The following is a 21,816-nucleotide window of genomic DNA, read 5'->3' on the forward strand; positions in this document are numbered from 1 at the left end:
CACCCGCTGCGAGGATATGTCAAGTTGCTAATTACATGCATGTGAGCCAGCAGATACAGAAGAGAAATAGAGCTGCCTCACTCTAATACAACTACAATCTTCTTCCCAGACATCTCGTTTCGTACTTGATCCAGCCCGTCAGAAATTGTCTTTAGACCAGTGCCGATAACGCGAGCTTCTGAAGGTAGAGTATACTCCCCAAGCTTTAGTGCTTCACTCAAGTAGAAGGCAATCTTTCCCTCGACATCCCATTCCATGATATCAGTCCCAAAAACAAACTTGCTTCGGACTCCGCTACTCATGACTTTGAGTCTGCTTGTTGAAGACATCCAGAGATACTTTGCGACGAATGGAACCATGGATAACTTTGTCGTTGGTGGCGAGGCTGGCATATCAAGGGTGACCTGGGCTACTTTCTTCGCAGCGCCGGGAATCGTTTTGATGATGTCGATACACTTTGCGAGAGAGCCTTGGCCGATGGCTACGGCACCTGCACACTTTTTGTCTTTCAAACTCGCCACCACGTCGTTTATGACTGATGAGTCGCGGTAGTCGAATACTGCAGATGCGCCGAGACTACGCACGGTCTCCGAACTTTTGGGTGACGCCGTGGCGATGACATCGTAGCCAGCTGCAACAGCAAGCTGTACGGCATTCTTCCCAACGCTGGTGCCAGCTCCCCAGATCAGGACTGTCTCGCCAGTATGTTTGCGACTTGCCTTGGTCTGAGGGATCCGAAGGCCTAGTTGATCGTTCTGGAACAAGGCGCACGCAGCGGTGACAGCAGTCAGAGGCAAGACGCTCGCATCAGCGCTCTTCATACCATCAGGCACCTTGATAGCCAAATGCTCTCTGATCACGACAAGTTGTTGGAAAGCACCCTCATCCGGTCTTCGTCCGCGCTTATCCATACCGACTGCCAATCCCACGATCTTATCACCCTCTTTGAACTGGGTAACATCAGCTCCAGCTTTCACAACCTGGCCAGCAACATCATAACCGAGAATGAGAGGATACGTGAGCCACTCAAACATCATGTTGCCCATGGACTGTTTGACAGCATCGACTGGGTTGATAGCCGCGGCTTCTGTTGTGACGAGCAGTTCATTTGGTCCAAGTTCTGGAACGGGTGCAGATTTGACCTCAATGAGAGGACTGTTGGGGCTGAGAAGGTACGCGGCTTTGTTAGAGAGTTCCATTGTCGAAAAATTGACCGTATTTGAGTTAAGATAAAATTGAATGCAAAAGATTTACTGTTCCTTACCTGGACCATCTTCAGGCTCCTGTGAATCTTATGTACTACAGTCTCTATAGTCAATGACGAAGGTCAGCAAAGTCGATTTCGTGAGCATATGCTTATTTCGACGAATTCTGACACTATCCCCGCCAGATCAATGCGAATCCGAGCCTCAACGCGCTGCTTTCCGCTTTGGGTCAAGACTAAGCGGCTCTCTGCTAATCGAGCCTTATCCATTGGCTTGAGATCCACATAAGCCCACTCAAGTAATCCGTCGAGCCAATTAGAGTGCACGATCGAATATCAGCTTATCAGGGGCAATTCCTTCTCATTGGGATCTCACTTTACAGGGTAATCGACAGTTGCTATTGTTGACATACCTTGCTGTTCTAATGTTGATCTAGGGTATTAAAGTAACCTACTCTAAAGTTAGGATAAAATATATTAAATTATATCTAAGCCTTTAAATCACTGAGACAAGTTATTTTTTTCTTTTAGGTTTTTACAAACAGGAGGTTTTCCTGTCAAGTCGTACTTATATATGTCTAGGTGCTGATGCTAACTAAGATCTTTATGATTTGCAGGGTCACTATCCGATAGTCCGGTATTGCCGTAGGCCATGTCACTTCGCAGGCTTTCCGTATTCAAAAATCTGTTCAGTATTTCTATCGATGATTCCCGGGAGGGCGTTGAGAGTCCTTCCTTTGCCCAGTGAGATCGCTCTTGACTGTAGGTATAGCTTATATGAGATTGGCAGTTGATTTAAACTAACATAAACTTGCCGCTTAGATTCGTAGTGTAAGGGCCAACTGAGATACGGTCCTGTCATTTGTATCTTTTGGCGTGTGTTATTTTCTCGACTTGGTGGTTAAGTATTATACCGGCAGGATCACCGGGCCCGGTGATTATAAACTTGGAAATTTCACCCATTTCTCACTACAGCTTCCTGCACAAGGGATCTGAATGCCAGATAAGGCCAGGGCCTTGCCGCATATACGGAACTGATTACTATTTTATTTACTAATTTTAAAATCAATGGCTAATTAATATGAGAGCCATGGGATCTACGGCTTGGATTCCACGGAAGATCAGGATTCGGTGGCAGAACAAAGCTAAGCCTACGTGTCAGTGCAATCGTTACGTACTCATGGGCAGACCTACCTATTCTGTCTATTTGCCAAGCCTTCATACATAAGATACCACGCCGTGAAAGAAACCAACAAGCCAGCCACGCCGCCGCACTTGAGTAGTACGTTATTAGGAGCGCCCGATTCTTCAGTCCAGAGGTTTGCCACTCCGAGGAAGAGCCAGGTGCAGTTGACAAGAAGGCAAAGCGTCAGAGAAAAGACATTCGACTTCATGGAGCACAGAGTTATCGCCACTGAGAAGATGAAGAATCCCTACGGAATGTGAGTTTGGGGAGTAGTTCAGTAGGGAAATATAGCAGCGACGCACCATAAGAAATAGTCCGTTGGCGTGGTTGTAGTCGGCAAGGCTTGGGTAAGCGTCCCTAACGTTGAAACTGGGAATCATACTAATGGCGTAAGAGATCCAGAAACAGCCATACGAGCAGGCAATAGTGGCGCTGACTGTATTGCCATTGGCGATATCCCTAGTCGAAGCATGAGAATCCACCTGCAATTATGCAATCTTAAGAAAACAGTTCCTCACCACATGCCAGAAAGTAATTGAGCAAGACCTCCATAAACCAGAGCTGGTCCAATGACAATATTTGGAATACTCACGCCGTGGACATTGAGGTTGACCAAGGCTGTTAAGAACGTCGCGAAGGCAAACCCCGAGAGACCGAGGGGACCAGCATCACCAAACCTTTGGCGAAATTCAATATCCTTTTGCCGAGCAGCTTCTTGTTGGGCTGTAGCTGCGCCGCCATAAGATTTGGTCTCAGGACCATCCTCCTGTGCAGACCAGAAAGCTGCCTCTTTGTCTCCACTCGATCGGCCCACTTCTGTTCCTGAGGATGCCATTTTTGGCTGATTTGTCAGATAAAGAGACTGAAATTCTGTTATTAAGAAAAACAAAGAGATTTAAAGAGCGCGGTAGAGATAAAATTTAAAGTAAGAAAGGGGATCCTGTCAAAGCTTGTTTCTCTTTTTAGTGGAGGCAGTGGATGCAGTGGATCTCCGGAGCGAAGAAAAATATTACGTCTTAGTTTCTAACATCCAGACCAATAGAAGCTAAGGGTGAGCTTCGAAAACAACTACAGTTTGCTCACTATTTGTGTTTATGAGCTTTATCGAGTTGCCAAGCATATCGCCATCGCCAAGAGCATGCATCTCTATAAAAATTCCCCGCCAGGTCAAACGAAGTTGTTGGCAATGCAGCTTTTTAGTACGTTACGTAAACATTAACATTGTGACTTGCAAAGAGCTCAAATTTAGATCTTAACAAAAATAAAGGAAATCTCTTAAGGATTTTAGAAGAATATACCCTGTATACTCTTTCTAACGCTTGCATGGTTTTGTTTGGTCATTGAAGTGGGCTTCCTTCTATGGTGTAGTTGTCTATTCGATTTGGAACCCATGCGAATCCGAGCTAACTCGTTGAGGAAATGCAGCCCGTGGTACCCGGCAAAATCCTGCTAAAAGGACCGCAGCCCGCCGGTCGCCGATGCTTTCTCTCAGAGACCTCTGTCGAGCACTCGTAGCCCGTTTAGTAGACCTTCGACACGCTCAAATGGCCTGTGCTATTCGTTGCTGTTATTTCTCTGTTGCTGACAGATATTACGTGGAAATTTAACCAAAACTTATATCAAGAGTGCTAAACACATAAGTGCCTATACGAGATAAAGGGCATACTCCAGATATTAGCTAGCAGGACGCGTGAGTTATAATCAGGATAACAAGAGGTTTCATTATATAGATCTTTAAATTTCTCTGTATATATACTACTACCCAGTAACTCTGCTTTTATCCTGAAATATATCTTGATCAACAAACACCTACTCCTTCTTCTTACACCTACAATTTCGCCGATGCCAGTCCCATATGACCCTCACCTGGTTATTCATCATGACCGCATCAACCTGCGCTCCAATCCCAGTGCAAGGTATATACATGTCGTCATCTCCATGTCATTATCTAATGCCTTGCTTCTGGGATTCATCATCCCACCTACAGTTCCAAGGCGGGGAACGTAAGCGTAAGCAGAACACGAGCTGGTCCAAACCCCGCGTCAAGCTCGATTTCACATGTTGCAGCCTATTAAATTAAGTCGGTCAGCGATATGAAAGCAATCCGGTGATCCTCCTAAACATCATCAGACTTTTTGCAAAAGCTTATCCCGCTCACCGTCGTATCAATCTGGACCATGGCCACCACAACGAAAACGGCAGACTTGCCCGCGCTGGTGACCACGAGGGACATCACGACATCATCCATACACAAAGATATATGGAAAAGACACCAAGAACATTTACAACCTTCAAAAGACACCCCTGTTAAGTTCGGGGATGTGGCCTGTTCTCCAGACGGAAAGAATGTCGCAGGCATCATGACTGTTTACGAGGATCTCAAAGGCCGCGGGTCAACCAGACTGGCTGTAATCAACGTCAACGACGGAAGCATAACTACTTTTGGTAACCAGAGTGGTGCAGACTCTCAACCATGCTGGACGCCTGACGGTACGACCATTGCCTTTCTGTCCCAAGTTGATGGTTTGAGCCAGCTGCAGGTCCTCGACCTAGCTTCCAAGAACATCAAGTCGTCAAACAAGATTCCTGGGAATGTGGAACAGTTATCTTGGTCGATTGACGGCGCGAAAATCCTTTTGGTCGTGGCCGGTTTGGAAGCTGACCTGGCTGGCGTGGATGGAGGGCGGGCGTCACAGGGTTCCGGAACGATCGACTCCGAGTGTAGTTGGATGCCTACGATAGAAGCGACGCCAACGGCTGGGGCATATCGCACAGCTTGGGTGCACAGCCTAGCAACAGGCATGTCAAAGCAAGTCACCTCAGCGACAATCAACATCTGGCAAGCTGTTTGGCTATCTGATACCGCCATCCTGGCGTTGTGCTCTGATCTTCCGGGAGAGGAGCATTGGTATCACGCTTCACTCTGTGAGATTTCTCTACACACAGAAGCTGTGAAGCATGTGTTTGGCTCAGAGCTCCCGATGGACTGGCTCACGACTTCTTACAGTGGTGCGTTTGTGGCATTTGCCGTGGGGGTCGCTAGTGACAGAGCCATCTTGACGGGCGATCTTCACATCCTCCATGTTTCGACGGGTCAAGTATCCCAGATTGACACTGGCGGCGTCAATGTGGGTGCCATTTCTTGGGTAGGAGATAATGAACTTGTTGCCTCTGGCTTGCGTGACGGGCGAGATGTAGTCTTCGCTTATAAGCGGTCGACAAACCTGATTGAAGAGCTTTGGAGTAGTGAGGAACTCAGTGTCGTTGGAGAAGGCATCTCTCAGGTTTCTGGGTATAATGATGGTGAAATTCGCGTTGCTTTCGTACAGCAAGGCTGGTTCACACCTCCGACATTAGTGATGGCTTCTTCACTTGGCGTCCGAACTATCAGAGCATTCTCTATCCCTGAGCTGCAGGAAAGAGTCAGAAGGCTAGGTCAAGCACAGACTGTAAAATGGAAGGCTCCAGACGGTTTAGAGATCTACGGCTACTACGTCCACCCACCTACCCAAGGACCATTCCCTACCATCATGCACATTCACGGAGGACCAGTGTTTGGCTGGAGACCCAGATATTTAGGCCTGGATATGCAGCTGCAGGTATTTCTGGATGCAGGATTCGCTGTATTTGAGCCTAATCCAAGAGGCTCGTGGGGCCGTGGGCAGTCCTTTGCCAAGGCGGTCTATGGCGACATGGGCGGCGCTGATACTCTAGATTACCTGAGCGGCATCGACTACCTAGTGGACAGCGGCCTGGCAGATCCTAGTCAACTTGGAATATATGGAGGTAGCTACGGTGGTTTCATGACAGCCTGGCTAATCACCCAGACGGATCGCTTCAAGGCAGCCATACCCACGAGTCCCGTGACAGACTGGGTCAGCGAGCACTTCACAAGCAACCTCGCACGGTTCTGCAAAGACTTCCTGGCTGATGACGTGCACGACTTTGGCGGAAAGTATCTATCTCGCTCACCGATTCACTACGTCCGCATGGCCAAGACGCCGACGATGCTGGTTTGTGGAGCATTGGACAAGAATACTCCCCCTGGCCAGGCTGTTGAGTTTCACCACGGTCTGATCGAGCAGGGTGTTCCATCGGTTCTTCTCACGTACCCTGAGGAGGGCCATGGTGTTAGGAACATCCCAGCTCGTATTGATCTCATTGCTAGAGAGGTGGAGTGGTTCCGAAGCTATATGTAGTGTGAAGCAAGATCTCTGTTTCGCCAGGCTCTCTTACATATCCTGAACCTTAGGAAATTTCAGATCAATTCTTTAGAAACTATCACAATGTCGATAAGATAGGCCGAGAGCTTAGGGCCTAGAAGAACATAATTCTCGCCTGTATTAGTAAACTTCTTGAAACATTGGAACAGTTTTAGTAGTACCAGCAATACATCGAACCACCACCAGTTAGTCCAAAGAATGATCAGACTGGGTGGACTCTTATTATGATATATACCGAGGTCTCTCTATCAGTTGTAAGCACACAAGTACAGAATATCCCATCTCCATCGCTAGACTCAGGCCTCAACAATCTCATCCCCCTCTTCAGCAAGCATCAGTCTCGGAACGCTATGCTTAAACACATTCTCAGGATCATACTTCCTCTTCAAAGCCGCCAGTGTCTCATAATGCTTCCCATAGATCTTCTTGACATCAGCGTCCTCATGAGAACCAAGCGATATATACGACCCCTCCAGGATATTATCCGCATCTTCTGCCTGAAGCTCAGCCTTGACCTTAGCAGCCCACTGGACCCGCTCCTCTGCGATATCTTTATCTGCAAGAATGGCGTAGATCTCAAACATATGATGACGAGCTCTGCTGCCAAAAACTGACATTTGTTCAGGCTCTTGTGCTGAGAGGAGCGTATGATATGAGAAGATCAGACTTCCGCCTGGTGCATTGACGCAGTGCTTTGCTAGGATGTCAATCGCCTTCTTGGTCAGAGTCTTACAGTTGAGAGTGTAGACTCGGCCGTACGAAGGCCAGGTGACCAACTTCTCATTATTCTCAAGCATTTCCGCAAGTGTAATCTCCTGTGTATTCTCCATTACGCAAGTTGCTGCTCCAGCTATGTTCTTTATCCAAGTTCGGCCTTGGTCTTTGTCTTGGCCGTGCCATGTCGCGATGACCATGAGACTGACGGGTTGACCTGGCATTTGGGCGATCATCGGTTGCAGTTGTAGATACACAGGGAGCTGGCCTGATGCGAGAAGCTTTTCGTAGTGCTGGGTGTAGGAGTTTAGAGCTGAGGCTAGGTCGGTTGAGTCGTAGATGATCATAGACGAGAGGATCTAAACATGTGAGTTGTCGCCTTTTGGGATGGGGAAAGGATGTACCTTATTGATCGGGTAGACTTTGATAGTAAGCTCAACGATTACACCGAGTGAGCCGCCGCCACCTCGAATGCCGACAAGCAGTTCTTCAGTAGCATCCTGGACTTCTCCACGAGCATTGATGATATTTGCTCCAATGATCTGATCGACACCCAGACCATGATGCGATGTCAGCGGACCGTAGCCTCCGAGAGTCGCCCATCCAGTATATCCTACACTCGCGACAGTACCACTGGATTCTTTGATCAGTATCACAACTTGTCAAGTTGGTTCCAGCTACTCACGTAGGCGTACTCAAGCCTTCTTTCACCAAGGTCCTGGCCAAATCACCACTAAGAATACCTCCGCCGACTCTTGCGCTTTTCTTGTCTTCAGAAATGACAACGTGCTTGATATCTCGCATGTCAATCACAAGCGCCCCGTCGACCAATGTTCGACTGGCGCAGTCGTGGCCTCCGCCTCGCACGCTGAACTCGACGCCGTGCTCCAAGCAGAACTGCACTATTAAAGCAACTTCATCGCTGCTCTGAGGTCTGATTACACCAAGAGTCTGAACCGGTTTTTCAACAAAACATTGTTCGACTTGCTCGTAGCCTTCTGCATCAGGTGAGTAGATCTTTGGCTTGCGTGTTGGCCAGGTGAGCCTTGAGCTGCGAAAACAGAGACGTTGCAGTCATGATGGATACATTTATGTGGAATGAGCATGCAAAGATATTGGAGGTCGCTGCGGTCATATTTATATCCTCGGGGACTTCTAAGCCACGGCCCCGCTGGACAACTCGAGCTTGTCCAGCTTACCCAATGCCTTGAAGCCATGGCGTGTGCATGTTTCTTACGACGGATGAATAAGCCAATCACCGCGGAAGCAGACGCTACGCTGACATCTCAGGACAGCTGCTTATTCGTCCAAGAACGAACTAATGCAAGCCTGTCTTACTTGCTTTCACGATATACTTTTAGTAAGACTGAATGGGATTCCCCTCTTTCCTCTGTCATCTGCGATAGAGATTGGAGTTTTGAGTACGATATGGTAGAGCCAACGTAGGTCAAAGTGGCTCGGTTGCCAACAAGGGACTTATGGAGCGCTGCAGACGGGGAATTAGTGTCCTTGCGCTTCACTAACGAGCGTATAGCGCGTCCAGCGTATTACACATTGCGTCATTGCCGATCAACAAGTGCAGATCAGCTCTAGCCCTCATCTGTCGAAGCGATGACAGAAAATGAAGGCCAGGGTCCTCCACAAAGACTGTTAGGTCCAGGAAGCGGGGCGTATGTCAGTATTCATCTAGAACTGCTCTGCTGCTCTTTGACCTCTCCGAAGGATCGAGAAAATCTAGGCGATGGTACCTATAGGATCTGATCCGTTATCTAAGCGCCTGATCTCGGCATCGGCCTTCCGCAGGCGGGGGCTTACGCTGCTGATCTGTAAGGCGTACCAACTTGATAATAAGACACTGTGCCACTGCCGCAAGCCCGTCAGCAACACTTGAATTATCGTTGACTTAAGCAAAAATGGTCTTGAAGGTTGGAATCATTGGCGCCGGCATCGGTGGCCTGAGCGCCGCTATTGCTCTTCGACGAACTGGCGCCCAAGCTGAGGTACTAAACCAATATCTAGCAATTGTGCTCGACTGACATTTTGCAGGTCTTTGAGAGATCCAACTTCAAAGACGAAATCGGCGCCGCCATCACCATCACCCCAAATGGAATGCGCGTCCTTCAACACTTCGGTTTTGATCCCAAGACGGCGCGCGGTGTGCAAAATAAGCAAATGCGTATGGTACATCCGCAGACCCTTGAGGATCTTGTCGTCGAGAACTTTAGTCAGGTTGAAGATGACTACGGTGCAACATTCATGTTCTTTCATCGAGTAGATCTTCATACTGCGCTGAAAGAAATGGCTTTGTCGAGTGATGAACGGTATCCAGGTCCCCCGGTGGTGATTCATAATGGACATTCTGTTACGAGCCTTGATTGTGAGAAAGCCAAGATTGTGTTGGACAACGGGGAGATTTTTGAGAAAGATCTTATTATTGTTGCTGACGGCGTTCGAGTAAGTTCAGTATGAATCGCGTTGTAATGTTGGCTAATCTTCCTTTCAGACTAAACTCATCGACCAAATCTCCCAAAAGGACGTCTCTCTCGAAGATATCGGCTACTCATTCTATCGCTGTCTAATCCCCTTCTCCGAAATAAACAAAAACCCCGACCTCGAAGCCATCTTCAAGAACCAAGATCCAGGTTTCTGGGTCCCCTTCGACCTATCTACAGCAACATTCCTCGTCACGTATCCCTGCCGCGATGGAAAGATGCTCAACGTTGCGTTTCGTCACAATACTAAAGCGGAGAATGAGCATGCGGTTGATTGGAACACTGACACAAGTGTTCAAGACATCACTGCCATGGTCGGGGGGTTTAATCCGCTTGTGGCTAAGCTGTTTAGCTTGTCGACGAGTGTTTCTGTTCATAAGCTGTTTCGAAGGGAGCCACTTGAGACGTATACTCGCGGGAGAGCGGTGATAATTGGTGATGCTGCACATCCAATCCAGCCAACTCATGGTATGTTTCAGTACCCTTTTAGGAGGGCAATACTAACAAGAAGCATAGCACAAGGCGCAGTTCTTGCGATTGAAGAAGCAGCAGCGCTAGAGGTTCTCTTCAAAGACATGCAGAACCCAGAAAAGGTCGAGGAACGTCTTAGCTTATACAATGATATTTTGAAGCGTCGCATCCATGTTACTCAACTGCTTTCTGATGCGCAACCCGGAATATCCAGTGTGCTACGAAAGCGAGCTGAAGATATCTGGGGAGAAGGCATCTTTCCTCCTGAAGCGATGAACTTTACGAAGCCGATTCGGGACTTCTTTTATGCTTGGGATGTCATGGAAGAGGCGGAGAATGTTTTGGCACGTGCGGCATAGTCCATCGTTTTTCCTACAATTTAAACACTTCATTAATGATAAGTATTGCTGCGGCTTTTGGCTAATGTCTACGAGCTTGGAATAGTGAAGATATGCCCCTGCAAGACTCTCACGCCTTAGGGACTAATGACACCGAAGCTGGGTTGGAGAAGAATATCTGTAATCCCACCTGTATTTCCCATCTGGCCTTCAAGTAATCCGTACACTTTCCAATCATGTGAGAATCAATACATGAGCTGTCCTGAGAGCCATGCCCTTGTCTCGCATTTACGATAGTCCGTCTCTGCATGATGACGTGCGTTGCTGCCCAACCTAAGACGGATGATCGACAGCACTTTTACGGAAGAACAGCACAAACTCCAATGTCTCTCTACTATATCCCTTAACCATACCAATCGACCTGTAACCGGTTCCCCTCAATTCACTAGGCACCCAAGTCCAAGATGGCTACTTCACTCCTCCCCCGGAACAAGATCTCAATCAAGAACTCGTGTGCGCACCGGGTACTCCATACGTGGAAACGCGCCACCTTTCCTCAACTACACTCATCAGCAAGTTCGTGTCGATTATGCTGCTTTTATAGAGATATTGTCCTCGATTGTGTGAGAGGTCACTTCGCCGACATATTGGAGGTATTGGTTACAGACGAAGCTGAGGAGAAGAGGGAACTGGAGGAAATGACCTTGGTAAAAAATCACGATTCTCTTTCTCTTCGACTATCAGACCGCGAAGTCATTTTTGATGTCTTTGCGGACAAAAGAGCCTATGATTTTGAAGTTGCAGGGAGTTGCCTTGGTAGGAAATACCTTGTTGGGGAGTACACAAACTCTAGGGAAAGTTTTGAACGCGCTCAGGAATGGGTATCTGAGTGTTTGAAAACGCACACCTGCCCAAAACCTGATACGGAAAGAGTCCTGCTACCAAAAAGGTTGCTTATGGTTGAGGGTGCTCAAGATGAAACTATCAGATTGATAGAGACCCGAGGCGATGAGTACCCCTACGTCTGCTTGAGTCATCGCTGGGGAGATCCTATACACAAACAACTCAAAACAACTACACGAACACTCGAAAGCCACATGAAGAATATTGAGTGGGAGAGTCTACCTGTAACATTCAAGGATGCGGTGACAGTTTGCCGGTCAATGAATGTAAAGTATCTCTGGATCGACAGCTTATGTATTCTACAGAGTTTTGCGGAAATAACACCCAGCGAACTTGAAGATACTCGGCATGACTTTGCCCTAGAGAACTCCAATATGGCGAGGACATATCAGAATTCTCACTTCACCATCTCCGCCGATCTCTCAGACCACATGGACAGTGGTTTCTTTTCCAGAGATCCCGTTCACGAGTACAAAAGGGATGTCATAACTGATGACGGCAGTGTAGCTTCTGTATACATCAGGAAGCCCCTCAACCACTACCAAGAGGCTATCCCAAGTTTGGAGACACGCGGCTGGACTCTTCAGGAATTCCTTCTTCCACCGCGTGTGCTTCACTTTGGTGCATTTGACATCACGTGGAGATGCAAAACATGCATTACCTGCGGATGCGGACATCTAGATCGACGCAAGAGGCAACAGGCGGCCTGGCATCGATATCATTTCATCGAAAGAGCTGCCAGACCTCCCCCGGACAATGAAACAAGGGCTCTCGAGTGGTGGGAGCAAGTAGTCCATGAATACACGAGCCGCCAACTAACCAACGGCGCTGATAAGCTTCCGGCGCTGTCAGGCCTAGCACAGCAGCGGAAGCAAGTCAGAGGCGGGGTTTACCTCGCAGGCTTATGGCAGGACACTCTTATCCATGATCTCTGCTGGTACCATGTCTCGAATTACAACGACCCCAGATCCGGTGGTGTAGGCCACAGACCTGGGTACTATCGTGCACCTTCGTGGTCCTGGGCTAGTGTTGATACTGATTCAGGCTGTAGCTGGTGGTGGATCGGGCCAATCTTGCTTCACTCACTTATGGTCGGCGAGGAGCCGCAGCAAGCATGTAATATTGTCCAAGCTAGCTGTGAACCCTCGACGAGTGATTCCACAGGCGAGGTTCGGAGTGGGTACCTGGATATAAAGACATCGTTGGCATCAGCTGAGATAACCCAGGATCCTGGAGGACAAGTCTTGTGGACCATTCACAATCTTGACCCCTCGCTTAGGCTGGAGTTCTTCAAGCCTGATTGCGCACTTGAGGACGATGATCTGAACTTGGGGGATCAAATCTTTTGTGCTCCAATTGCTGGTATCGAGATTAGGGATCGAGTGGATTGTGCTTGTCTGGCTTTGAAACGGATTGACGGCGATGTGTATCAACGAGTTGGGTTCTGCACTATCAGTGGAAGTCCAGACCTTCGATGTCGCCCCGAAGGTATTATAGAACCAGAACTGGAGAACTTTGCGTGGCCGGGCAATGAACAAACGCAGATCAGGATTATATAATCGGCCTGGAAATGAATGGTACAATAGTTTTATGTTATATTCATTAAGCTAGTAACGGAACCTGAATTATGTCTATGAATGCTGCTATACCACCCTCGTTGTCGAACGTATTCAAGCTTCAAGATTTGAGGGATGGAGACAAAGAAGCCTGTCGTATGAATATCCTTCGGTTAGATGAGAACAGGCAGTGTGGCAGCCAGCCGCCTCGACTTTAGCACTCAGCAAATCGGAATGATTGGCCTTTGATATACAGTATGATCTGGGGAATGAATACGCTCTTCCGCGCAACATGGACAGTTGCTAATAAAGGAATTAGATACGGTGATACCTAGTGCCGACTGTAGGTTCTGAGAGCATGAAGGCCCATCTTATGTTTGATTACCCTGCTCTCACTTCATCTTGGGGCCCTCAATCCGATCTGTACCCATAAACTGATGCAACACCTTGGGCAGCCACACAATCCCCTCATCTGCATCCCACCCAATTTCCAACAACGCCGCCACAACCCTAGGCACCGCCAGCACCGTCGCACTCACCGTCCACGGGAACCTCAATGTCCCATCTGCCGCGTCGCTCATCCTCGTCGCTAACCGTCGACTCTGGTAGTCCGTACAGAAACTCACAGAGGCAATTTCTCCCCAGGCAGCGTCGTGGATCTCATCCGGTGTGTCACCCACAGCGCGAGAAGGGAAGAAAGCTTCGATGGAGACTCTACGGGCTTCTCTGGCGCTGAGCTTGTGGACTGGCATGTCGAGGACACGGCATGTGAGACCGAGGGCGCCGAGGATATCAGTTTGGATGTCGATGATTTCGTCAAAGAAGTATTCCATCTCTTCCTCGTCTGGCTTCGTCCAGGCAAATAAATCCACGTTGGTGAACTCATGCACGTTATACCGTCCCTCCGTGTTGGGCCTAGCCTCAGGCCTATAACATCTTGAAGCAGCGACCCTTCTGAGCGGCAACTCGTCCTCCGAGATTACTGTGTTTGCCTTCATTGCAGCCAGTGCAATATCGCTTGATCTTGCCAGACTCATCTCTGGCTCATCCTTCTCATCCTGCGCAATGCTGTACACTTGTTGCTCACCGCTACTATCCTGAGATTGAGCCCCGCAAGCGGCGGAGATGTGCGAGTAGACTAGAGACGAAGGCGAGACGGGAGTCCAGCCTTCGCGAGTTGCAAAGGTGAGAGCGTAGGAGACGAGTGCCTGTTCTAAGAGGGCGCCGGAGCCGACGAGGTAATACCATCCCCTGCCGGAAGTGGTGTCAGCAGAAGCATAGTCGAAAATGCCAAGCTGTTTTCCGACCTCAACGTGATGAATTGGCTTTCCCTTGCTGTCCTTGATCTGAATAGTCTTTTCGTCGGCGTTGACATGGCAGATAGGCTCAAACTCGGTCTTCGGCGTGTCCTTACTTGCAAAATTCGGCAACGCCAGCGCCAACTCTTCTATCTTGCTCATGATATCCTCCTCTACTTCTTCAACTTCAAGAAGCTTTGTTTCAGTCTCCCTCGCTTGTTTGAGCGCTCCGTCAATGTTCTTCCCCTCTGCTTTGAGCACTACAAGCTCCTTCTGTAAAGCATTTGCGCGTTCGCGTAAAGATTTCGCAGCGTACTGCAAAGCCTGGTGGTAGTGCATGAGCTTGACGATGCGGGATGGGTTGGAGGCGAGTTCGGGGCAGTTTCTTGAGAGACAGTTTTGAGTGTAGAGATCTGCATTGTTGCGGATCTGGTATATGTCGAGGGTAGGCTTTGCGGCGATTGAGGGGCGGTAGGAAGAGGAGTAGTATTTAATGGCTTGGATGCGAGGTATGTGCTTGCATCGCCGGCATTTCACAATCATACGATTCATTTCAAGTCGTTGCGGTCGTGAGTTGATTGTCAGAGTGATCCAGACTATTATGGAGTTTCGAGGTTATAGCAGGTATCTTACCCATAAGGCCAGCATGCAGGGCGCGAATGACCTACGAGCGGGGCAAACAGCGGTTTCAAAGGTGTTAGGGATACTTAAGAATACGCGCCAGGAGGGCAGACCTTTTGAACGACAAACTTTCAGCGCCCGGTAGAAACTATCAGATAGAAGAGACCACTGAACAGAACGGGTATTGCAATGCAAATACTAACTCAGAATAATATCAGTAGTATTACGGATAGAAGAACTGCGAGATAGCGATCAGTTGGAGGGCTAGTGGGGGTCAGTGAGTGGAAGTAATAACCACTTGGAGAAAGGTCCAAACTCTATTTCTGCACGATTAGAAGTGGTCCAGTGAAGGTCCAGTGAAGCCTGAAGTATTGATAAGGCGCAGATCAGCAGGGTCTGGGCCTGTCGTCACTTTTGGTCTAGCGGGATATCATTGATAAGCGACCCCAGATAGAAATAATTACAGGCAGCCCCGCCCTTTTCCTTAGCGACCTCGACACTACAACACCCCGTATCTCAAGCGCCTCAATCAACGACACGCGATACCCAAGAAATGACTCATGGATCCTGGTCGCAAGAGGATAGGCTCCATCGCAGAGTCGGCTACGTCGTCTACTCAGCGGAGTAAACGCGCCAAATACGCTCCTGTAGCTTGGTACGCGATCATTCCCCAAGGGTTTGAGATTGAAACTGACCTGACCTTGGTAGTAATGAGTGTAAGAAGAAGAAACTCAAGTGCGTGAGGGACGAGGGCGATGAGATCTGTAAGAGATGCGATGTTAATAAAGTCGAATGCATCTTTGCGCCTACTGCTCAACCAGCAAAGGAAGATGCTGAGCCGTCGCGAAGACGCTCGACTCAAGAACCTCAGTGCGTGTCTCACCCGTCTCACAACGCATCACTAACACTTCACAGAACAGACGTCGGTTCTCTAAGCCAGCAAGTAATCGCCCTCCAGAACCAGGTCAACGCACTCACATCAGCTCTCCAAGACGTATCCCAGCGTCTCCCGCACATAACCCTCTCCTCCACAAAGTCCACTCCCCAAGGCCACCCATCCACCTACCGCAAAGACATCCGCAACGTACACAATGAGCCGCGCGAGCCTCAATTCGTCGGTCCCACGCGCTCAGCGTATAGTTTCCAGATCGCAGAAAATTCCCTAACAGGCATGGGAATAGAGCCGAACGCTACTGTCGCAAGCACGCCTGCTGAATCACCTAGTGAGACTGAGCCTGTTGTTGAGAGTGAGCATCTCTCACCGGGTGTTGAAGACGTTGAAGTTCTGGCGAGCTTGGGGATTGCAGAGGTTCAGAGGCTGTTGGATGTTTATAACGAGGAGATTCAAAGCGTTTATCCGTTCATTGACGTTAATGAGCTATCCACCAAAGCGGTTTCTCTGTTTCAGACGCCGGGGGAGAATACGCTCAAGGATGTGCAGGCTATCAAGTTGGCGGTTGCTTCATCTGTTGCTATCGAGGCGCAGGGGCTGAATAATATCAGCAAGAAGTTGGTTGATGAGGTTGAGCCTGTTATTTGCAGGGTATCGGGCGAGGCGTTTATCGACATTCAAGAACTTCAACTCATGATCATGCTGGTACGCCTCCTCCTACAACTTCTCTATTTACACTGACGTTATCTAGAGCATCTACTGGTTTCATTGCGGAGAAGACCTCCTCGCCTGGAGAGCCATCGGCAACGCTGGTCGCGAATGTCTCGAAATCGGTCTTCACCGCCGAACTTCACTCTTTGAAAACTTCAAGAACCCATCAGAACGAGACTTGGCACTTCGTTGCTTCTGGTGTGTGTACATTCTAGACCGAAGGTGGAGTTACGGTACTAGCCTATCATTCGGCATTTCCGATCGAGACATCGATCCCCAATGTCCAGAGCCAGTGAGTTCCCCCTCATATCTTAGTAGAGGCATAAACTGACCATTCAAAGAGCGAGCAGCATCCATATCTTCGATGCATGGTCTCCTACGCCAAGCTGTGCTCTAAAGTCTGGGAGGACCTCCCGCTTGATTCTTCACCCTTCACAGTTCCAAAGGATAAAGTCGACTTCTTTGACTTTCTGACGCAGAAGTGGTTTCATTCTATACCTGAGGATCTACAGCTCGTGTATCCTCGTCTCTCACAGGCTCCGCGTCATCAACCTCGAGTTTTACAACGCTTGAGAACGCTCCTTTATCTAAGAGGAAATTATATCCGAAACTTGGTTCTGCGGCATCATGTTATGAGTGCTGAGAATTTACGATCTGACATGCAGGGCGCTCAACTGGTTGTCAGTCTCGCACAGGATACAATCCAGGTTCTAGTAAATCTGAACGAGACAAGCGATATCTACGCTCGGCAAAAAGCAACGTTTAATTATTTCCTCCAAGGCGCTTTAGCTACAATCCTTCTAGCAGTATGCCACGGTCCAGATGTCTTTGCCGATCGGTGCAGACAGAGTTTCCAAGACGCTGTCCGTCTTTTGAAGAATCTATCTCAGCACGGACAACTAGGTCGACGGCTATGGCGCTCACTAAAAGGAACGATCCATCGCGCTTTATCGCTAGAATCACCGATTACACCAACTGGAAACACAGCACTTGCGGAGATTCTTCAGCAGGAGACGCCAGAGGTTCGACAGCAACAGACGCTTGTTCCGACGAATTGGCCGAGGAATGGACTGGGGAGTAATTTCATGGATGAGAATATGGCTGATATGTTTGGGCTGGAGACGGATCTGCTGAATTTATTTAGTGCGTTTGAGCAGGATAATATGTTGAGGCCGGTGATTCAGGTCAATGGGCTTGACCAGGGAGCTGCGGCATTGCCGGATCAGAATGGGGGTGTTGGACAGGGTGATGACTTGAGTCGTTTCAATGAAGGATTCTAGTGTCACGGTTTGGTGGAACTTATTGGGACAAGACTGTAACAATATGATCAAGTATGAGTATCGAGGAGCGTGTTCATTGCATACGTATCGTACAAATTCAGCCATGACCCAGGTTCCGTCCGATTCCATGATGCTATCGTTTCAAGACAATTTAAACCTCTCTCACAAAGAAAATACCCAACTCTCCAGTTTTGACTACCACTATCCAATTTATTTGTCATGGACTCCATCACGAAGACCTTCGACAACATCAAGGTCAACGACTGGAACCTCAAACTTGTACTTGCCACGGAAGACATAGTACGCAATACCAGCAAAGAGCCACCCAGACAAGACAACGATGGAGTAGTTCATGTTCTGAGGTGTGACTGGCATAGCAGATGGAAAAGTGCTAAAGATGACAACAACAGTGATCCATATCAAGCTGATGACATTGGCAGCTGGGCCAGCGATACGTCCGAGCTTGAAAGGTCCAAAGCCATTAGAAGTCTGAATACTACTCCTGGCAAAGAGCATAGCGATGATGGGGAAAGCATAGCTGACATACATGCCAATGATTGACATGGACAGAATAGCGTTGAAGGCTGTGGTGTTGCCGAGGTAAATGAGACCAAGCAGCATCTGAAGAACAATAACAACCACGACAGCGTAAACAGGGATCTGAAGACGCTTGTCGACCTTGCTGAGCTGTTTGTCAAACGGCGTTGACTTGTCTCTCGCAAAAGCCCATAGGGTTCGCGAGGTAGATGTAGTTCCAGCCACAGTCGCCGCGACAGCAGTGCATGTGATGATGACAGAAAGGACAGTGCAGCCAGCTTGACTCTTGGTAGCGTCAAGGAAGATCTGCATGAAGGGGAACCCAGTGGGAGTTGCGAGAAGTTTCTCGAGGGGACCGGTTGAAAAGAGGAAGATGATGCAGTAGACGAGACCCATGAGACCGTTAATGGTTACACTGCCTACCATGGCGATGGGGACGTTGCGGCTGGCGTGGGGCATTTCTTCTGCTAAATGACAAGCGGCGTCGTATCTTTGATGGTTAGATGCTGATGTAGTGAGTGTGATGGGAGGAACATACCCGAGGAAGGGATACACGGCAGACAGGAGGCCGACGAGCCATGAGACACCATCGTCGGCCCAGCCACTAGAGTTGGTGACCTCTGTAAAGACAAACGAAGCCGTGTTCTTGGGAGCCATGACACCAAGAACAACAACGATGGTGACGAATCCAATGACATGGATAGCACCTAGAGCCGTTAGTTCCGAACGATAGCCCGCCAGCGGGGGTACTTACCCGACACGGTGTTGATATGCGGAAGAAGTCTGTCCCCCCAGATGTTGAGAACAAGGGCGTAGAAGAGAACAGCCCAGTAGAACAGCATGCCCCGCCAACGCTCAGGGACGTATGTCTCGTTGTTCACGATTATGAGAGCCTGCATTTGTAGCCCGGCAGCAAAGGCAGCAGACGATGTAAGAACAACTTGTCCGCCGATGCTGACCCAGCCTGTGACCCAAGCCGCGGTCGATCGAATGGAAGTGGGCGAAAGGGCAGCTACCCAGTGATATTGACCTGTACCATTCAAGCGTAAGTCTCGAGTTAACAGAGTCGTGTATAGGGGGTTACTGACCTCCAGCTGTAGGATAAATCGAAGCGATTTCACCAAGAGAACTGGCGATGCAGATGGAACATACTGCTGATAGTAGACTGATTATGTTAGTGGTGCTTGATTTTAAGGACGGAAGAGACGGACTAGTTGTAGAAGAGACACGGTGCTCCGCCGCTGACGAGGGCCGTAGCGACAACAGAGGATAGGGCTTCCCACGTCGCCATGAGACAAACGCATAAAGCACAGAGCGAAAAGAGAGAATACTGTCGTCGGAGTTCCTGCGTATGGCCCAGCTGCGCAAGACGCAGGGCATCATCGCTCGAAACTCGGGTGTTGCCCTCAAGACTCATGGCGTCCTTGTCAACAGCAACGTCAACTTTTTCAAGTTCACCCATTTTCAAAAAAGAATAATGATAATAATATTTATATAGTAGAAGTTTTGGCTCTTTTCAAGTTAGTGGAGCTATGGAAAGCACGGAAGTGTCGTTCATATAAATCATTCGTGATAAGGGAAAAAGAGATATCAGCGCGGACACCCCCCTGGCTGGCATATCACATCCTCTGGATCAAAACACACGCTAAACAGGGGCCGTATCAAGAACGCGGGGAAGAGCTAACTCGTTACGTAGTAGTCGTTCTCTACGGGCTGCGTTATCACTTGACAAGGGTTGGCTGAGATAAGAGAGATTGCGCTTCCGCGTTCCGAGGGGTGTTCCGAGTGTAACCCTCGGAACGAGACCTTCCGGGGTGTACTATTTACAGCCCCAAAACATACACTTCTGCTGACATTGATTGCACCAACAAACCACAATTCCTTTGTCCTGAGTCTTTTTTGTCCATCATGGCTGCACCACATCCTCTGTCTGCACTCACGGTGCGTGAGACTAACCTTGCTCGTGATATTGTCAAGGCGTCTCACCCCGGTTCACTGCTGTTCTTCAGACAGTCGTACCTGTTTGAGCCGCCTAAGGAAGAAGTCCTGAGATTTCTTGAGCTTGAACACTCTGGGGCTCTTACTGCTGCTTCGCCGAGACCTGATCGCTGCGCGCAGGTTTTCTACGATGTCATTGGTGGAGACCAGAAGTCGGTTTACTATGAGTCTGTGGTTGATGTTACGAAGCGGAGTATCGTTGCGCAGGAGATTATCAGCGAGGAGCACCAGGCCAGTCTGACTACGTAAGTTCATCTTTGAGTTACGGGTCAAGTGTGAAGCTGACTTTTTAGTGCTGAGTTTGATATCGTCGTTGAGTCTTGCAAGAGATCAAAGATGTTTCAGGATAAACTCAAGGAGATTAAGCTCCCCGAGGGATTCGAAACAGTCATTGAGCCCTGGCCCTACGGTGCACCAGATCTAGAAGATGGCAACACTCGCTACTTCCAGGCACTCGTCTTTGCGCGTGATGCTCGCAAGGGTCAAGACTCCAACTTTTACGCTTATCCCATGCCTTTGATCCCCGTCATGGACGCAGCTACCAAGGAGATCATCCGCATTGATGAGCCAGCTACAGGTGGCAAGGATGATAGCCTTACTGGCAAGACTTATGCTACTGGAGCTATTGATCATTGCCAGAGCGCAGAGTACGTCCCTGAGCTTTTGGAGAATGGGACGAGGAAGGATTTGAAGCCCTTGATGGTTGTGCAGCCCCAAGGACCGAGTTTCTCGATTACAGAGGGGAACTTGATTCAGTGGCAGAAGTGGAGAATGAGGGTTACGTTTAATCCTCGTGAGGGAGCTGTCATCCATGATATTCGCTATGACGGACGTCCTGTTCTTTACAGATTGAGCATCAGCGATATGGTGAGTTTACTGACAATACTTACGAGAGATGTGCTAACATTTGTAGACTGTTCCCTATGCTGATCCTCGTCCACCTTACCACCGCAAGCAAGCCTTTGACTTTGGCGACGGGGGTCTCGGCCACTGCGTCAATAACCTCACTCTCGGCTGCGATTGTCTCGGCGTGATCAAGGTGAGCTAAACCCCAACCTTGCTCACTTCACGACTAACAACCCCAGTACTTCGACGGTGTCCTCACAGACGCAGATGGTTCTGCGCAGGAAACCAAGAACGTCATCTGTCTGCACGAGCAAGACAACGGCATCGGCTGGAAACACACCGACTGGCGAACCGGTCGCGCAGTCGTGACCCGCCGCCGCGAACTCGTCATCCAATTCATCATCACCCTCGCTAACTACGAGTACGTCTTCAACTACAAGTTCGACCAAGCAGCCGGGATCGTCGTGGGAGCCCGCGCACAGGCATTGTCTCCGTCGTAAAATGGATCCCGGCAAGAAGCGCCCTGGGTAAAATCGTCAGCCCCGG

The 21,816-nt window shown here is 49.0% G+C and overlaps 10 protein-coding genes across 10 annotated transcripts in view; 5 read left to right on the forward strand and 5 right to left on the reverse strand.

Annotated features, from left to right (window-relative positions):
• Window positions 1-77: 77 nt before the first annotated feature.
• Window positions 78-1,199, reverse strand: FVEG_15470 (hypothetical protein; the record flags this gene model as incomplete). The annotated part of the gene is made up of 1 exon (XM_018904596.1): window positions 78-1,199. The coding sequence occupies one exon, from the start codon at window positions 1,197-1,199 to the stop codon at window positions 78-80; it is 1,122 nt and encodes a 373-aa protein (XP_018748822.1).
• A 1,033-nt stretch (window positions 1,200-2,232) lies between these two features.
• FVEG_04387 (hypothetical protein) lies at window positions 2,233-3,271 on the reverse strand. The gene is made up of 4 exons (XM_018892175.1): window positions 2,909-3,271; window positions 2,693-2,849; window positions 2,399-2,637; window positions 2,233-2,349 (listed from the first exon to the last, which is right to left on the reverse strand). The coding sequence occupies exons 1-4, from the start codon at window positions 3,223-3,225 to the stop codon at window positions 2,277-2,279; spliced, it is 786 nt and encodes a 261-aa protein (XP_018748823.1). The 5' UTR covers window positions 3,226-3,271; the 3' UTR covers window positions 2,233-2,276.
• Window positions 3,272-4,750: 1,479 nt separating this feature from the next.
• FVEG_04388 (hypothetical protein) lies at window positions 4,751-6,589 on the forward strand (the record flags this gene model as incomplete). The annotated part of the gene is made up of 1 exon (XM_018892176.1): window positions 4,751-6,589. One exon carries the CDS (start codon window positions 4,751-4,753, stop codon window positions 6,587-6,589), a length of 1,839 nt encoding a protein of 612 aa, XP_018748824.1.
• Window positions 6,590-6,909: 320 nt separating this feature from the next.
• On the reverse strand, window positions 6,910-8,555 carry FVEG_04389 (hypothetical protein; the record flags this gene model as incomplete). The annotated part of the gene is made up of 4 exons (XM_018892177.1): window positions 6,910-7,686; window positions 7,732-7,960; window positions 8,013-8,378; window positions 8,527-8,555. The coding sequence occupies 4 exons, from the start codon at window positions 8,553-8,555 to the stop codon at window positions 6,910-6,912; spliced, it is 1,401 nt and encodes a 466-aa protein (XP_018748825.1).
• Window positions 8,556-9,240: 685 nt separating this feature from the next.
• Window positions 9,241-10,649, forward strand: FVEG_04390 (hypothetical protein; the record flags this gene model as incomplete). The annotated part of the gene is made up of 4 exons (XM_018892178.1): window positions 9,241-9,327; window positions 9,374-9,781; window positions 9,831-10,287; window positions 10,336-10,649. The coding sequence occupies 4 exons, from the start codon at window positions 9,241-9,243 to the stop codon at window positions 10,647-10,649; spliced, it is 1,266 nt and encodes a 421-aa protein (XP_018748826.1).
• Window positions 10,650-11,470: 821 nt separating this feature from the next.
• FVEG_15471 (hypothetical protein) lies at window positions 11,471-13,151 on the forward strand. Its single transcript, XM_018904597.1, has one exon. The coding sequence runs from the start codon at window positions 11,585-11,587 to the stop codon at window positions 13,088-13,090; it is 1,506 nt and encodes a 501-aa protein (XP_018748827.1). The 5' UTR covers window positions 11,471-11,584; the 3' UTR covers window positions 13,091-13,151.
• A 328-nt stretch (window positions 13,152-13,479) lies between these two features.
• On the reverse strand, window positions 13,480-14,937 carry FVEG_04391 (seryl-tRNA synthetase; the record flags this gene model as incomplete). Its single annotated transcript, XM_018892179.1, has 1 exon — window positions 13,480-14,937. One exon carries the CDS (start codon window positions 14,935-14,937, stop codon window positions 13,480-13,482), a length of 1,458 nt encoding a protein of 485 aa, XP_018748828.1.
• Window positions 14,938-15,500: 563 nt separating this feature from the next.
• On the forward strand, window positions 15,501-18,076 carry FVEG_04392 (hypothetical protein). Its single transcript, XM_018892180.1, has 5 exons — window positions 15,501-15,661; window positions 15,715-15,876; window positions 15,922-16,603; window positions 16,650-16,901; window positions 16,951-18,076. Exons 1-5 carry the CDS (start codon window positions 15,567-15,569, stop codon window positions 17,887-17,889), a joined length of 2,130 nt encoding a protein of 709 aa, XP_018748829.1. The 5' UTR covers window positions 15,501-15,566; the 3' UTR covers window positions 17,890-18,076.
• On the reverse strand, window positions 17,938-19,888 carry FVEG_04393 (hypothetical protein; the record flags this gene model as incomplete). Its single annotated transcript, XM_018892181.1, has 5 exons — window positions 17,938-18,916; window positions 18,965-19,133; window positions 19,181-19,456; window positions 19,515-19,591; window positions 19,638-19,888. 5 exons carry the CDS (start codon window positions 19,886-19,888, stop codon window positions 18,100-18,102), a joined length of 1,590 nt encoding a protein of 529 aa, XP_018748830.1. The 3' UTR covers window positions 17,938-18,099.
• A 446-nt stretch (window positions 19,889-20,334) lies between these two features.
• Window positions 20,335-21,816, forward strand: part of FVEG_15472 (copper amine oxidase 1) — a gene marked incomplete at both ends in the record, with an annotated part of 2,318 nt that continues 836 nt past the window's right edge. Inside the window, 4 exons of the mRNA XM_018904598.1 lie at window positions 20,335-20,669; window positions 20,718-21,291; window positions 21,338-21,463; window positions 21,510-21,731. Coding sequence (XP_018748831.1) covers window positions 20,335-20,669; window positions 20,718-21,291; window positions 21,338-21,463; window positions 21,510-21,731 — 1,257 coding nt within the window. The remainder of the gene's footprint in view (window positions 20,670-20,717; window positions 21,292-21,337; window positions 21,464-21,509; window positions 21,732-21,816) is intronic.

Source organism: Fusarium verticillioides, chromosome 4, assembly GCF_000149555.1.
Source record: "Fusarium verticillioides 7600 chromosome 4, whole genome shotgun sequence".
Classification (NCBI taxonomy): domain Eukaryota; kingdom Fungi; phylum Ascomycota; class Sordariomycetes; order Hypocreales; family Nectriaceae; genus Fusarium; species Fusarium verticillioides.